Raw genomic sequence first — 17,552 nt, 5'->3', positions numbered from 1 at the left:
AAATTACCTATTTCCAATCCAGGGCCACATCACTGATACCAACATAGTTTTTCAGACAGCTAATTAAAAAATCATGGTCCACAGTGTCAAAAGCTGAGCCGAGGTCAAGAAGAATTAAAATAGAGAACATTCCTGAATCAGTGGTGACCTTGATCAGAGCAGTCTCGGTACTATGCAGGGAACAGAAACCTGACTGAAATTTGTCAAACATGTCATTATTGTTCAAAAAGGAGATAAACTGAGTTGAAACAATTTTTTTCTAAAATTTTGGATAAAAACAGCAGCTTGGAAATGGGTCTAAAAGTATTTAAAACAGAGGCATCTGAAGAGTGCTTTAGATGTGTACAGACACTGTCTGTCTTTCGTCTTTATGTTTGTTTCTTGCATGTGTTGTGGCTTCCATGAATTTTTTTGTGCTAAGTACAGTAGAGCAAAACAAGGTTACGTAATGATGAAGCAGAACCTTATAAGTTTTAATATGGTGCTTCTTTTTCTGTCATTTTAGGAAAATGCCCCTCAAGAAATACGTGATGATATCCACTCTCATGGACTAACGGTTGCATCTCTATTCTCTCCTTTGCATTGAGACGCAACACTACAGGTGTATTGACAGAAGACCTGCGGAAACTGCTAAAGTTACATTCTGCTGGGACAAATACAGTACCAGCAAGCGAGCGTTTTTTGGAGAAACCATTAGCTGGTTTTATAGATCAATTAAAATGCCATCATTACTGCAGAGTATGTACCTTCACAATCACAAGAAGAAACACTTACATGTGTGTCCTCGTCCATAACAGTAAAAGACAGTTTACAGGAAGGACATTTCTTTATCAGTATTCCACTAAAGGATCAACTGAAGGATGTTCTTGAGAATCACGGTTTGCACAATCTCTGTTTTCGTTCTGATCACAGTAGTAGGCATGCAATACGTCATATATGTGATGGCACCTTATATCAGACCTTGAAATCAAACAGTGAAGAGGATTTCCTCTCCCTTACATTTAATTGTGATGGTGTACCAGTCTTTCAGTCCTCTAATTTTAGTATTTGGCCTATACTGTGTTGTGTTAATGAGATAGCCCCTGAGAGTAGAGATAAGCATGTGCTTTTATGTGCTTTATGGTTTGGAGCAAAAAAGCCCGACATGACCTGCTACTTCCAACCATTTGTAGAGGAATGTGCCAATCTTTCACAAGCTGGCTTTGAGTGGCAACATCCTAGTGATCAGTCATGGAGACACGTGAAGGTGCACCCATTGTGCTGTGTGTGTGTGTGTGTGTGCTGTGTGTGTGATGCAGTAGAAAGGCCATTACTACAAAATGTTAAGCAAGTTAATGGTGAATATGGCTGCGGAGTCTGGGGTGCAGATGAGGCAAGGAAAAGGAAAGTCAAGGGTTTACACATGTGCAGATGAAAAACCAAGTGACAGAAATCATAAAACCACAGTAGAGATAGGACAAATTACTGAAAGAGAAAGGACAACAATATTGGGCATAAAGGGCCCATCTGCCATTGTAGATTTACCAAAGTTTGATGTAATCAATGGGATGGTCCCTGACTATATGCATTGTGTGTTGCTTGGCGTGTGCAGACGAATGGCAACTTTATGGATCGATTCCAGAAGCTATTCTGAGCCATGGCACATTGGCACACAAACAGCTATCTTGGACGGACACCTCTTGTCTATAAAACCTCCAGGTATTGTTGCTGGAGCTCCAAGATCTCTGACTGAACGCAAGTTCTGGACAGCCCATGAGTGGCAACACTGGCTTCTGTACTATAGCTTGCCAGTTCTTTAAGGCATACGTCCACAGAAGTATCACTGTCATTGGGCATTACTGATAGAGGGCATACGCATTCTGTTGGGATCTGAAATAAATACACAACAGATAAATCTTGCCCATGAGGCATTAGTGTACTTTGTTGGAGGTGTGCAGTCGCTGTATGGGGAAGAGCACATGAAATTCAATCTTCATTCACTTCTGCATTTGATCAAAAGTGTTGTGCATTGTGGTCCTTTGGGCACACTCAGCCTTTATGTTTGAAGATTTCAATGGATACCTCCTGAAACAAGTGAAAATTAGCCAAGCTGTACCACAACAAATATGCAAACGAGTGCTGTTTTCCCGAGCTTTTCCCCGTTTAGCAAAGCAGTTTTTAACAAATGCACCTGCAGAAGTTACAGATTTCTGTAATGAAATGATAACCGAAAAGCATCATGTCAAGAAGTTTGCAAAGTTCACTGAGGTAACTGGCCTTGGTCCAGCAAATGTAAGATTAATGTCTGTTAGTGATCAAGCTGCCCTCCGCACAGTGAGAGAGGTTTCCCCAAACTCTGTGCTAAATTACTACAAGACAATTGCTGTAAATGGAGAGGTTGTTCATGGTCATACCTACAGCACAACAAAACAAAGAAAAAACTCTATTGTGCTTTTGAAGGATGGGAGTATTTTTAGAGTCTCCAACTTTATTGACATGGGTGATCAGTGTTTATAGTCCTTAGGAAACTATAGTAATTACACAGTGCAGAAATTAGCCAGAGGTTCTCCCATCAAAACTCCACTGAGCCTCATGTCCACTGTCCACTTTCACAAAGCCATAAACACTGCTCAGATAGTAAGACCATGTATGTATATTCAGTGTCAACAGTCCAGTTCAATCGCTTGTCGGCTACTTAAGACATATTACTGTAAATGAACTGAATGTGAAGATGGTCACTTATTCATTCAGGGTTGCTGAGCTGGAAAGTAACTAATTGCCTCTACTGTTACTGTAATCTAATGTGAGAATCTGTCAAAATTATAATGAAAAAGCACACAGCAGTGTGAAACGTTTACTACAAAATGTAAATGCATTCTTCTTTAATTCATTTTCCAATGCATGTCATCAACATTTATGTATTTCATTGTAACATCCAAAAGGACACAAGTGCAAGGTATGGTTTCAAAGCAATTATTAAAGAAGCATCTTAATAAACTTGGCTATTTTAAAAAGATGTATTGCCACTTAAATTTAAAATGTAAATATACAAATGATATACAAATTAAGTGCAAAATTAAATCTTTCTACGTCAAGAAATGAGTGACTGGGTGTTTTTTATTTTTACATGCCAATTTTGAATATTTGCTGCATACACAAGAACTTGAATATCTAACTGTAAATAAAAAATAATTTCTGACTATTTTATTGGATAGAATCACTCATAAAATCTTAAATAACAACAAATATAACCCATTTAATCATTTTTGGAAAAATTCACTAATTGACATTGAAGAAAGTGTGATCTAAAAACAATCTGAGACAATCTGATCTGAGACAGTGCTAGCGTCATAAAATCTTAGAAATGCTATACATTATTTTTGGTCATCTCATCATGTGCTTTTCCATGTACTTTAATGTCTCATATAAGTGACATCTTACATACGTCTAGTGTCTTGTAAGGTTTTTATACAATATACCAAGATTTTGGTTTCACTAATGATTGCCCAACTCATATAACTTTGATGTTACGTGTATCTACTAAGAATATTGTTTTGGATTTAAAATTGTCATATAGTAATTATAAGTTCCCAAATTATCTTAAATCATCATATTACACAATTTTAATAAGGATTTTGTGTCTTGTCTGACTGTTATATATATATTACTTACAAGTTTCAGATATAAACATTTAGTCAAATGTATCTATATTTTTTCCATATGTTGTCACTGTTGTTTCTGTCAGGACGCTGTTTAATGTCACACAGAGACACTGAGGAGTTTAACTCATAAACCCCAAATCCAGCATAGAGGGGTTCAGTGAATGTGGTGTAGAGTGTGTGTAAGTGTGTGAGTGTGTGTGTGTCAGAGACGCTGTAGAAGGACAGAGTGCCGGCCGACACGTCCACATACACTCCTATTCTCTTAGAGGATGAAGAGAAGACAGGAATATCAGTGCTGATCATATTGTGACGGACATAGAATCTGTTATTACAGTAGATCAGACTCCAGGATTTATCATTGCATCCAAACTCACAGTCTTTACTCCATCCTTTCCTCCTGATTCCTTTATATGTCACTGATATAGCAGCACCAATCCCGCTCCATTCAGCCTCCCAGTAACAGCGTCCAGTCAGACTCTCTACACACACAACCTGACGATACTCATCAAATCTCTCTGGATGACGAGGATACGGCTGATGCTCTTTCACATGCGTCACTGTCCTGTTCTCATCAGACAGAATGAGTCGAGTGTGTGCTGTGTTTGGATCCAGTGTGAGATCACAGGCATCTGAACACAAGAAGAGAGAAACATTTCACTAAATGACACAAATCAACAACAAATCACTGAATGAGTGTGTGTGTGTGTGTGTGTGTGTGTGTGTGTGTGTGTGTGTGTGTGTGTGTGTGTGTGTGTGTAGACCTACATTTGCGTGATCCTGCTGTAATCCTGAACTCTCCACAATGATCCACACTATAACACACAAACATGATTCAGATTCATTTACTAAAGGAAACACACACACACACACACACACACACAATCTGTTCTGTGACTAGGGTTGCAAATCTTAGCTTTAATCTATTAGTGTGTGTGTGTGTGTGTGTGTGTGTGTGTGTGTGTGTGTGTGTGTGTGTGTGTGAGTGAGTGAGTGAGTGAGTGAGTGAGTGTGATTGAGAGTGTGATTATTACAAATATGTGTATGTTAAGTAAAAGGGGACAGTGTGTGTGTGTGTGTGTGTGTGTGTGTGTGTTAACAATTTTTGTGTAAAAATGTATTATAATAGGCCTCTCTCTCTCTCTCTCCCGGTGCATGCTGGGAGTTTGGGGAATGTGAGCGTCTCACGGGTGAGAGGAGTGTTTCTGGGGGAATTTCCTGTAATTTCCTTTAGTTTCTTTTTGTAGTAATTTTTTTAGTTTCTTTTTAGTTAAGTAGTAGTTTTATTTAGAAGGAAAATAGTCGCCAGGTAAAAGTTTCCTTTTGCATCGTGGCGGAGGGCTGAGATGGAGGTTTCGTCCGTGTCGCTCCGCCATGGGGTCAGGTGTGTGCCTGATTCTAGTGCTTGTAGCGATTGGTGAACAAACGGGATTCGAAAACATTGTATGGATGAATAAGGCTGTGGTTGTTTTTCTAAAGGATCAAAGTTTCGTGAGTAAACTCATCGTGAGCGGCGTTTGGGTAAGTGGAGCTTTTGTTATTGTTTCGCCCTCGGTATCACAGTCGTCAAGAGTGAACATTTCATATCGCCCACCATTTATACCTAATGCATGCATGAAAATGAACTGCAGAGATTTGGGAAAATAGTAAGTGGAATGACACTAAATCCTCTCGGATGTAAAAAGGAAGCTTTAAAACATGTGCTGTCTTTTAGGCGGCAGGTATTTATGGTTTTAGAATCTCCGACGTTAGAAATCTCGTTTCGGGTCAAACACGAGGACAAATCTTACATGATCTTTGCGAACACCAACCATTTGAAATGTTTCAAGTGTGGTAATGTCGGGCATAAACAAATAAGACACACACTGAAGACGGTATCAGCAAAACAAATGAAAGTAAACAGGTGCTCGAGGGTGAAGTAGAAACTGCAGATGAAAGTGAACAAACGGAGACAGATAATAAACCCGACAAGGAACAGAATGAATCGAGTAGTCATGAACAAGATGAACCAACTGAAGATGTGGGCCAAAAGCAATTAGGAGGGAAAAAATTAGGAAAAAAAGTAGAAAATGCGATGGAGGGAAAAAGAGGATTTTTGAAGAGGCAGGGATAAGTGACGCAAAGAAAGCTAATCTTGAAAGTTCGGTTGATGTAAATGTCGTTGAGAATCGATTGGATGATAAAGGTCTAACTCTGTCTCAGCTCTCTGAGAACACTGATGTAGCTGAAAACTTGGTTGAGGATGATTGTCTTTCTGAAATGTCAGATTTTCCCTCTAATTATGATGAAGATCAGTTATACTGGAAAGGAAATTAATGATTTCCTTGACGAAACCTTTGGGAAAAAGGTAGAGGTAAAGGGATTTTTTCCTGAAGTGAAAAAGTTTTTGGCTTCAGTGATTAAGATTCAAAAGACTGTTGGTTACGAAGAGTTGAGCAGGAAAAAAAGATTCCGATTGAAAAAAATGGTAACGAATCTGAGGAAAGAAAAAGTTCTTGAAAACTCTTTATAGTTTATTTATGAAGGAAGCACAAATGGTGAATAATCTGTCTCTTTTTATCTTGATCTCTCTTTCCCTTTTTCTGTCCTCTTTTTTCATGGAGAGCCGTAGAATAGGATCTATTAATATCAATGGGGGAAGAGATGGCAAGAAAAGAGCATGTTTAAATGAATACATCCAAAATAAAAATATTGATCTTACATTTCTACAAGAGACGCATAGTGACGTCAAAAATGAAGTGGAATGGGAAATGGAGTGGAGAAGGGATTTGTATATGAGTCACGGTACAAATGTTAGTGGAGGAGTTGCGATTTTATTTTCAAAGACAATTAATATAAGTAATGTGTCTGTTAATGAAATAGAAAGGCTGTTGAAGCAAGTGTAAATGCTTTTGTTTTTGTTTTCATTAACATTTATGCACCAAATACTGGAGCAGAGAGGATACAAATATTTAAAAAGTTGCATGAGTTTTTAAAGAAAAATTGTGATGAAAATGTATGGTTGGTGTTAGGGGGTGACTGGAACTGTACAGAAAAGTTTACCTTAGAAATAGTGAAGAACCTCATCCTTCTTCTGCTAAATTTCTACAAGAAGTCATTAGTAAATCTGATTTAGTTGATGTATGGAGACAGCAACACCCCACAGTAAAACAATATACGTGGGTAAAGGTTTCTCATGATCGTATAACTTCTGCCAGATTAGATCGATTTTATGTTAATAAGAGTAAAAGTAATAGAATTTTAAAATCAACAATTTGTCCAAATGGGTTCTCTGATCATCATTTATGTATAATTGAAATAAATGTTATAAAGTCACAAAGTCATAGCTATTATTGGCATTTCAATGTGAAATTGATACAAGATGTACTTTTTTGTGAAAAGTTTAATGTTTTTTTGGATGGAGTGGAAAAAGCAATTATGATGATATTGTTCAGTGGTGGGATATAGGAAAATCACAGATTAGAATATTTTGTCAAAATTATACATATAACACATTTGTGCAGGATCAAAAAAACAGTGTTTGAACTGGAAAAAGAGATCAAACAGATTGAAAGTGAGTTAATTGTTGATGTTGCGATAGTTAGAAAGCTGGAAGAAACAAAAGAAGCTTTAGCTACATTATTCCATGAGAAAGCAAAAGGGGCTTTAATTAGAGATCACTTTGCAAGGTTAAGAGAAATGGATGCACCAAGTTCCTTCTTTTTTCATCTAGAAAAGAAAGAAAGAGGTAGAAAAATGATGATGCATTTGAAAGATGGAAATGTGGTTTCAGATCCAAAAGAAATGAGAAAAATTGCTCAAAGTTTTTATAAGGACTTATTCGGAGAAGGTGATATTGGATGCATGGAAGAGTTGCATAAAGACTTATTAAAGCTTTGGGATGAGCAGAGTAAACAGCTGGACTCTGGACTACAGTTACAAGAGCTGTCGGAAGCTGTTATGAAACTTTCAACTGGAAAAACACCGGAGTTAGACGGACTTCCGGCTGAATTCTATAAACATTTCTGGAATCTACTGAAAGATGATTTTTATGAAGTTTTTAAAGGGTTAGTTCGCCCATTTAAGACATGAAGTTGTATGCAATCCTTACCAGCACTATAGTGCATACACACTGACCCACTCTGTTGTGACCCCCCTGGTCAGAGTTCTGACCGCTGGAAGTTTTTCAATGAAGTACTCCCGGCTATTTTCCGGGGCCACAAAACTGTGCGTTTTTACGTGAAAAAATGATTTGCGTTTCAAAGCTTGATTAATTTACCACACAAAAAACACACCAGTCAAAATTCATAGCTCAGTTTTAATGCGGCACTATTTTCTATCCATTTCTATCAATCCGCGCTGCCACAACGTCAACAGTGCGCACGTTCCGATCAGCTGTTCATGGTGTTTACACAATCGATTGACAACTAGGTAAAAAGTATTAAATTAACAATGTTGGGGAAGAGCATAAGCTGTTTTTTGAAAAGCTATCAGATGCCTTGTCACAGTGCCCACAGGATAATGTTGTGGTAGTTGGAGGTGATTTTAACTGTACTGTAAACCCTGATTTAGATAGGAATCATGCTAAGCCTCACTCAAGTTCTGCAAAAGCTTTAAAAAATGTTATTGGTTATCATGATCTTGTTGATATATGGAGAGATAATTTCCCTGGGGTCAAGCAGTATACTTGGTTAAAAGTAAACTCAAATTCTTTGTCTGGAGCGAGACTTGACCGGTTTTACGTTGCCAGGAGTAACAGTGGTAGATTTTATAATAGCCTAATAGTACCATCTTTTCTATCTGATCACCATTATATCTCCGTCGCTGTCTCTGTCCTGTCTTCTAAAAATCACAAATCACACTGGCACTTTAACAACAGATTACAACAGGATCACTCTTTCATTCACTCTTTTGGCCTTTTTTGGCAATCTTGGAGAGAGGAGAGATGTAGTTTTCCTTTATTAAGTCAGTGGTGGGACATAGGCAAAGTGCATATTAAGTTGTTTTGCCAACAATATACTGCTCATAACACCAGAACTCTCAAAGAAAAAATGAGATCTCTTGAAGAGGACATTCTGAGACAAAGTAACCATGGTGACTCTGCTGATTCTATTGAGAGGAATAAGTTCCTTCTAAAGACTTTGTTGGAGGAGCAAGGAAGAGCAGCCCTCTTAAGGACCAGATATTCTCAATTAAATGAAATGGACACTCCCTCTGCATTCTTCTTTGGTCTGGAAAAAAACCAAGAGAACATAAGTACTTCCATAAACTGAATTTACCACAAGGAGGTGTGACAACTGACCAACAGGACATCCGCACTCATGCACTTTCCTTTTATAAGGACCTATACTCTGCTGAACCATGTGATAGATCAGCAGCAGAACAACTTTTATGTGATCTACCAGAGTTACCAGAGGAAGATCAACTTATCCTTGAGAGCCCTATATCTTTTGCTGAACTTTCTCTTGCCGTCCAGGAGCTGAGCCCTGGGAAGTCGCCTGGTCTGGACGGTCTTTCATCTGAATTCTATCGTGGCTGCTGGAATTTGATTGGAGAGGACTTGTATGCAGTCTTCCTGGAAAGCTTTAACCGTGGGAAACTTCCATTAAGTTGTCGGAGGGCAATCATAACATTGATCCCAAAAAAAGGAGATCTTGGGTTCCTTAAAAACTGGAGACCAGTGTCACTGATCTGTGTTGATTTTAAAATTTTATCTAAAACACTAACTAATAGGCTTAAAAAATATATGTCTGAGGTAATCCATGAAGATCAGTCATTTTGTGTCCCTAAACGCACAATTTTTGATAATCTTTTTCTCGTAAGAGATATTATTTCAGTTGCACAAAGGCACAAACTGGACATTGGATTCCTCTCCTTGGATCAGGAAAAAGCTTTCGACAGGGTGGACCATCATTATTTGTTCAAGACCCTTGAAGCTTTTGGTTTTGATGCAAATTTTATTTCTCTTGTCAAGCTTCTGTACAGTGACATTTATAGTATGTTGCGTATTAATGGGTCTTTAACTAGACCTTTCTCTGTGACTAGGGGAATAAGACAAGGATGCCCTCTGTCTGGTCTTCTGTACTCTATTTCCATTGAACCTCTGCTAGTTATGCTGAGGAAGCAGCTGTGTGGTATCGGTGTCCCAGGTTTCCCAGAAGAGGCCCCAGTGAAACTTACAGCTTACGCGGACGATGTTACAGTAATAATCAAGAGCACTAATGATGTTACTAATCTTATTTCTTGTTTGAATAAGTTCCAGAAAGCTACAACTGCTCATATTAATTGGGATAAATGTACATCCTTCTTGTTGGGAGACTGGGTGGATATAGGACCACCTCAATTGCCACAACAGTGTAAATGGGTTCAAGATGGATTTAATGTACTTGGTGTTTTTTTTTTGGGATGGCCCAATATACTGAAAAGAATTGGGAGGGATTAGCAAATCGGGTGATCGGCAGATTGCAGAAGTGGCGTTGGCTTCTACCACAGCTTTCTTTCAGGGGGAGGTGCTTGATTATCAATAATCTGGCTGCCTCAATGCTGTGGCACAGAGTAACTGTTTTAAATCCTCCTAAAGAGTTGCTTATTACCATTCAAAAAGCTTTTGTGGATTTTTTTTGGAACGGTTATCATTGGCTTATTCCTGGTATACTTTATCTTCCGGTGGCTGAGGGAGGTCAAGGACTAATACACATAGAGTCAAAAATACTAGCAATGAGATTACAAACCGAGGCTTTTGTATTGTTCTACTCCTTTACAATGGGTTACATTTGGGCTATCTATACTATCAGATTTAGGTGGGATAGGCCTAGACAAACAGTTGTTCTTAATGGAAAAGCCTTTTGAGGAAAAAGCACATGTTTTCTTCCCTAATTTTTACATGTCAGTAATTAAATCATGGAAGTATTTCAAGAACAGAAGAGGTGCATTATGGGATTTCAGAGCCCTTGTTTTTTAATCCTCTTATAAAGATACCATCTAATGTGTCTTGTTTAGTTCCACTTTTTTTAAATGCTGGAATTAGTAAAGTTATGGATTTAATTGATTTGACACAATGTCAGTGGCGAACTGTTTTGTCACTTGCTGCACAGGTTAAATTAAAATCTCTAAGAACTGTGGATAGGATAATTAAGTGTATTAGAGATGCTTTGCCCCCTACATTAATGTCCTGTGTAAACTCAACCCTGGTAGATGGTTTTACACCTCAGAACTTCCCTGAGCTGAAGGTGACCCCCAAAGATGGAGGAGTTGGGGGTAATTTAAACCAGACTACATTGTTGAAGGGGTATGGGGATTCTTTTTTTCATAATGTAGCAAAGAAAAATCTTTATTATATTTGTGTTAAATCTGTGCATGTTGGACATTTGCAAGGAAAAACAGATACCAAATGGAGGGATAAGATCTCTATTTGTGACAAAGTACATCCATCATGGAGAGTATTGTATAAACCTCCTATCTCCAAGAGATGCGGAGATCTTCAGTGGAGAGTACTCCATTGTGCTATAGCCTCAAATAGTTTGGTATCAAAGTTCAATAAGATTGTTCTGTCATGTCCCTTCTGTAATGCTCATGATACTGTCTTTCATATGTTTTTTGAATGTCCAAGACTTGGTCCTTTATTTGCAGTACTCGAAAAATTGATTACAAAATTAGGGTTTTTATATAATAAAACCTTGTTTATATTAGGGTATCAATATAGAAAGTCATGGCAACAACAATGTGTTCTTGCCAATTTTTTAATTGGCCAAGCTAAGTTAGCCATTTTGAAATCCCACCAGTGTAAAAATACAGGAAAAGAAGTTGATATGAAAGCTATGTTTAGGTCTTTAATAGAATCTCGTGTGACCATTGAGTATACATATTATAAATACACTGATAATGTTGCTATGTTTGAATGGAGATGGGGTGTGAGAGAGGCATTGGTGAATGTGAGTGAGTATGGAAGTTTAGTTTTTAATTGGTAAAATGGCTGTTGTTTTATAATGTAATTTGCGTAAAAAAAAGTTTTTCTTAAAACCCTAAATTGTTTTAAATAAAAGGAGTTTAAAAGTCAAAAGTCTCTCTCTCTCTCTCTCTCTCTCTCTCTCTCTCTCTCTCTCTCTCTCTCTCTCTCTCTCTCTCTCTCTCTCTCTTTGAGCGGATGTTGCGAGTGAGTGGGGGGAGCTAGCGCGCGTGGGTGAAAGAGAACGCTGTTGAATGAGTGAGTTTTTCTACCTTTTTCTATCTTTTGCGGTTTATTGGTGTGAATCATTTTATTGCCAAGAATATTGTTGAGCAAGAGACGCTGGCCGTTATGGCAGCGTCTCAAAGTTTGGATGACTTAACATGGCATTAAAGTCATCCCCGCGGAACGTTGTTCTGTTGAGGATTGCACCATTGCAGTCGCTGAAGTTGTTGGCTACTCTAGTATTTTGTCTGCAGCCAGAATGAACAGTGCCGTCGTGATTTTTTTGAATAGTGTAGAGAAAGTCAATGACGTTGTAGTAAAAGGGATTGTCATCAACAGTGTGTTTACCCCGGTAATGCCTTTGGTTCAGCCGGCTAGAAGGATTACGCTTTCAAATGTACCGCCATTTATCAGAGATGACGTGATCGAAAGGGAATTAATGAGACATGGTAAAATTGTGTCTAAAATCAGGAAGATTGCGTTAGGCTGTAAATCACCTCAGCTGAAACATGTGGTTTCATTTAGAAGACAGACGCACATGATTCTAAAAAATGAAAATGAAGAGCTAAGTTTAGCCATGAAATTTAAGGTGGATAACTATGATTATGTGATTTATGCAACTTCAGAAAATATGAAGTGCTTTGGGTGTGGACAGGAGGGACATATAATTCGTGCTTGTCCTGAGAAGGGTGACTCAGTAGTATCTCTGAATGAGAACAGGAATAAGGAGCAGACAAATGTAGGTAGAAGTGAAGTGCAGAGACAGCCAGAACCCGGCGAAGGATCAAGGGTTAGCACGGAAAGGGGTGAAGGAAATAATAATGGAGGAATTGGCAAGGAAAACTTGGAAGATGTTGTGAGTGATGGTGGAGAAATAAGTACTTTAAAAGAGTGTGAAGTAACTGAGTCTAACTTAGTTGCAATAGAAGGAGCAGAAGACATGGAATTGATAAAGGATGAAAGTGTTTTTAAAACACCTGCAATAAAACGGAAATTAAAGAAAAAAGGCAATGGGAAGAGAGTTAGGAAAGATACGGGAGATGAATTATCAGGAAAAGATGTTGAAAATTCTGGGATTCAGATGGAGTCAGATACGAGCAATAATGACGAGGCTCAGTCCGCCTCAGAAAGTGGAGGTGATTCTTCAGGGTCTGCGAATTCAGTCTATCAAAAAAGATCTGCTAGAAGTGACTATACACTTGAGAAAATTAGAAAATTCTTACAAACAACTAAAGGAATGAAAGGAGTGAGAGTGGAAGATTATTTCCCAGATCGAGAACTGTTCATTTATTCAGCTAAAATGTCAATGAAAGAGAAGGGTGCAAGTACCTTTACTGATCAAGAAATCTACAGATTGAAAAAAATTGTGCAAAAATTGAAAATGAATATACTGAACGATGAATTTGAAACAGAATGATTTTTTTTATTTTTCTTGTGTTCTTTTTTTGGTTGTTTTGCCCTTTTTTGGTTTTTATTCATTCATCTACAGTATGAGTACGCTAAGACTGGGCACTCTCAATATAAATGGTGCACGAGAAAGTGGGAAGAGAACAATGCTGTATGAACTAATAAGACAAAAGAAATATGATGTGATGATGGTTCAGGAAACCCATAGTGATGTTAAGAATGAGAGAGAGTGGAAAATGGAATGGGATGGCGAAGTTATTTTAAGCCATAAAAATTCATCTAGTGGTGGGGTAGCTGTTCTTTTTCAAAAACACATAAAACCTATATCATATGAGGTTGAACACATTGTAGAAGGGCAACTATTGAAAGTCAGAGTAAAATTTGAAAAGTTTGTTTTAGTTTTTGTAAACATTTATGCTCCTGTTCATGGTCCTGAGAGGGTTTATTTTATACAAAAATTGAGTGATGCTCTATCTAGTTTTGAACAAGAAGAGTATATGTTTATGGGAGGAGATTTTAATTGTACAGAAAATCATAAAGTAGATAGGAACCATAAAGAGCCTCATATGGCATCTCAGAATGAAATATTGAAACTCGTTGCGGAACATGATCTCTATGATATTTGGAGAATCTTGCACAAGAATGAAAGACAATATACATGGGCACAGGCAAGAGAGAATTTAATGTCTTTGGCTAGACTGGATCGATTCTATTGTTTTAGACATCATTTTAATGTTATAAAGAAATGTATGATTTTACCTGTAAGCTTTTCTGATCACTGTTTAGTAGAATGCAATATTTATATAGCAAATATAAAACCCAAGAGTGCTTATTGGCACTTTAACATCTTATTGTTACAAGATAATGCTTTTATTGAGACGTTTATATATTTTTGGAAACAGTTTGGGTTGAAGAAGCATGAATTCAAATCTTTAAAACAGTGGTGGGATTATGGTAAAGTGGAAATACAGCAGCTGTGCCGGCAGTACACACTCAATGTTTCCAGGGAAATTTCCCGGTCAATGAGAAACCTAGAGATTGAAATTGTGGGCCTGCAAAACTCAGCAGCATCCACAGGAAATCAAGGGCATAGCGAGCTCCTCAAATCCAAAAGAAAGATGTTAGATGAGCTATTAGGTGTTAGAGCACAGGGTGCGTTGGTCCGCTCTCGATTTCAGAGCATTGAAATGATGGATGGCCCGACTAAGTTCTTCTTTGGTCTAGAAAAAAAGAATGGTCAAAGTCGATATATTCACTCGCTATATTCAACAACTGGAACAGACATAACAGAGCCTAAGGAAATTAGAAGAAGGGCGGTGTCTTTTTATTCAGAGTTGTACAGGAGTGAGAGCCCAGAAGTGGACGAGCTAGCCAATTCTTTTCATTCTGGGTTGCCGAAAGTGCCAGATGAAGTTAATGAGGAACTTCAGAAGCCCATTTCCACAGGAGAATTGCAGATTGCACTGCAGAGCATGGAATGTGGCAGGGCACCTGGAATAGATGGTCTCCCCATCGACTTTTATAAGAAGTTTTGGTCAGTAATAGGAGATGATTTGCTTGCAGTACTCAATGAGAGTCTGGCTGATGGCTTGCTACCGTTGAGCTGCAGAAGGGCAGTCATAACTCTGCTGCCAAAGAAGGGAGATCTAAAGGAAATAAAAAATTGGCGACCCGTTTTACTTCTGTGCACTGATTTAAAAATGTTATCTAAAGTTTTGGCAATAAGACTGAGGGAGGTAGTTGGAAGGGTCATTCATCATGATCAAACATACTGTGTACCTAATAGGTCTATTTTTGATAACATATTTTTAATTCGAGATATTTTGGAAGTCTCTAGGTTATCGAGTTTAAATACTGGTCTTATTTCAATAGATCAGGAAAAGGCGTTTGATCGGGTTGAGCACGGCTATCTCTGGCGTACACTGGAGGAGTTTGGGTTCAGCTCAGGTTTTATTGCTATGATCAGGGTTTTGTACCAGGACATTGAGAGTGTGCTGAAAATAAATGGGAGTTTGTGTGCACCTTTTAAAGTCAAAAGAGGGATCAGGCAGGGATGTGCATTATCAGGAATGTTGTATGCCTTGGCTATTGAACCTCTGCTGGTAAAAATTAGAAACAGTATTGAAGGATGGTCTATACCACATTCAGGTGAAAAAGTAAAAGTATCAGCTTATGCTGATGATATTATTGTTATGATTAAAGATCAAAATGACATAATGGTGTTAAAGAAAATTATTGATGAATTTGGCATTAATTCGTCAGCCAAAGTAAATTGGTCTAAAAGTGAGGCATTGGTGTGTGGTGAATGGGATGGTGGGCCTCCTAAATTACCAGGAGGCTTGTCCTGGAAAAGTGATGGCATAAGATATCTGGGTGTTTATCTTGGGAATGAATCTGTATTACAAAAAAATTGGGATGGTATTTTAGAAAAAGTAAAAGGAAAATTTGAAAAATGGAAGTGGCTTTTGCCGAAGATGTCATTTAGGGGGAGAGTTATAGTTATTAATAATTTGGTTGCATCAATGTTATGGCACCGTTTGACTTGTATTGATCCTCCTGTTGGGCTTTTGGCAAAATTACAAGCCATCATAGTGGACTTTTTCTGGAATGGTTTTCACTGGATAGCCCAGAGTGTACTTTTTCTGCCCACGGAGAAGGGTGGACAAGGACTCATACATCTGGCCAGCAGAAGAGCAGCTTTTCGACTGTTGTTTATACAGAGATACTTGACGGGACCAGTGGAGTTGGTCTGGAGGAAAGTAGCGGATATTATCTTCAATCAAGCAAGTGGATTAAACTTGAACTCAGGACTATTTTTAACAGACTTCAGCAAACTACAGTTTAACATGTCGATTCATTTCTACAAAGGACTTTTCAATGTCTGGCAACTTTTTAGAAAACAGAGGCAACACACAACATCTCTGTACTGGCTGCTCGAGGAACCTCTTGTTCATGGAGCGAGGTTGGATGTGGCTTGTTAAGTCACACCAGGATTATCTCATATATTGTGCTCATCCAAAACATTAAAATTAAGCAACTTAATGGACATTGGTGGTCCTGAACTGAGTAATTCTCAAGCTGTGGCCTCTTATTTGAGAGTTCATTCTGCACGACAGGTTGGAAAATTTTTAGATTTATTATTACAAAGGTTTACAGTAGAAGAAAAAACATTATTGAAAGATTACTATAACGGTAGAGTGGCTTCTATTTTTTCAGATCCATTTCCAATCATTTTAATTACTCCTGATTTAAAAGGCTTAAATGGTTTCTTGTTAGATTTGGAAAGTCTGGAGAATTTGAACTTTCAAGAGGTTCGAAGTAAAGTGTTATATAAATGCTGTGTAAAGGTGCTAAATAAAACAAGTCTTAAGGAACGAAAGGATACAGTGTGGAGAGAAAAACTGGGGTTGGAAGATGATGTAAAACCTGTATGGAGAATACTGTATAAATCACCGTTAGAAAAATCCACAGGTGATCTTCAGTGGAAAATATTGCACGGCACAGTTGCTGTAAATGCTTTTGTGAATACTATTAATTCTAATGTATCTGATGAATGCCCTTTCTGTAAAATAAGGGAAACGATTTTTCACTGCTTTTTAGAATGTTCAAGGTTGAAGAATTTGTTTAGTATACTTAAATTAATGTTTTTAAATTTTGGTGAAAATTTCTCCACTCAAAGCTTTATTCTCGGCCCACGCTATAGAGCGGCACAAAGAAGTAAATGTCAACTGCTAAATTTCTTGATTGGACAAGCTAAAAGAGCTATTTATATCTCAAGGAAAAAGAGGTTAGAAGGTATAGTAGGGCAAAAAGTTGAGATGGTTTTTAAAAATTTGGTGAAAAGTCGGGTTCTGAATGACTTTAAGTTTTATAAGTTGGTTAATGATTATGAAGTTTTTTTGCAAAGGTGGGGATATAATGAAGCTATTTGCACAGTTGTGGAAGGAATGGTGGTTTTTGCTTTAGCATTGGAATAAGTATTTTGGAGTGGATTTGGAGTGATTTATGACAGAAATGTAATTATTGATATTAATATAAAAGCTATGATATGAAGTTCTGAGGATCAAATAAAGTTGTTGTCAAAAACTCAAAAAAACTCTCTCTCTCTCTCTCTCTCTCTCTCTATATATATATATATATATATAAGTGGGCCGTGGCTTGATGATCATATGGGGGAAATGTGTGATATTTTGATATGTGAACTACTATTGACCAGGGGCGATTCTAGGGTCAGAGCTTTAGGGGTGCTGAGCCAATGAGCCTCACTGCCACCACCCACATTTTACACCCATATACGCTCCCTCTCTCTCTTCATTTTATTTATTTATTTATTTATTTGTAAGGGGGACAATGTACAC

At 37.8% G+C, this 17,552-nt stretch overlaps 1 protein-coding gene across 1 annotated transcript in view; it reads right to left on the bottom strand.

Moving 5' to 3' along the window:
• Positions 1-2,825: 2,825 nt before the first annotated feature.
• The window catches only part of LOC120477431 (E3 ubiquitin-protein ligase MID1-like), a 28,749-nt gene continuing 14,022 nt past the window's right edge, over positions 2,826-17,552 (bottom strand). The window contains exons 4-5 of the mRNA XM_089118271.1: positions 4,407-4,453; positions 2,826-4,270 (exon numbers count right to left, since the gene is read on the bottom strand). Of these exons, the coding sequence (XP_088974397.1) occupies positions 3,675-4,270; positions 4,407-4,453 (643 nt within the window). The 3' untranslated portion in view covers positions 2,826-3,674. The remainder of the gene's footprint in view (positions 4,271-4,406; positions 4,454-17,552) is intronic.

Source organism: Pimephales promelas, chromosome 13 (assembly GCF_988280905.1).
Source record: "Pimephales promelas chromosome 13, fPimPro1.hap1.1, whole genome shotgun sequence".
Classification (NCBI taxonomy): domain Eukaryota; kingdom Metazoa; phylum Chordata; class Actinopteri; order Cypriniformes; family Leuciscidae; genus Pimephales; species Pimephales promelas.
Note: the sequence above shows the minus strand (reverse complement) of the source record. Positions and strands in the feature narration are given on the sequence as shown.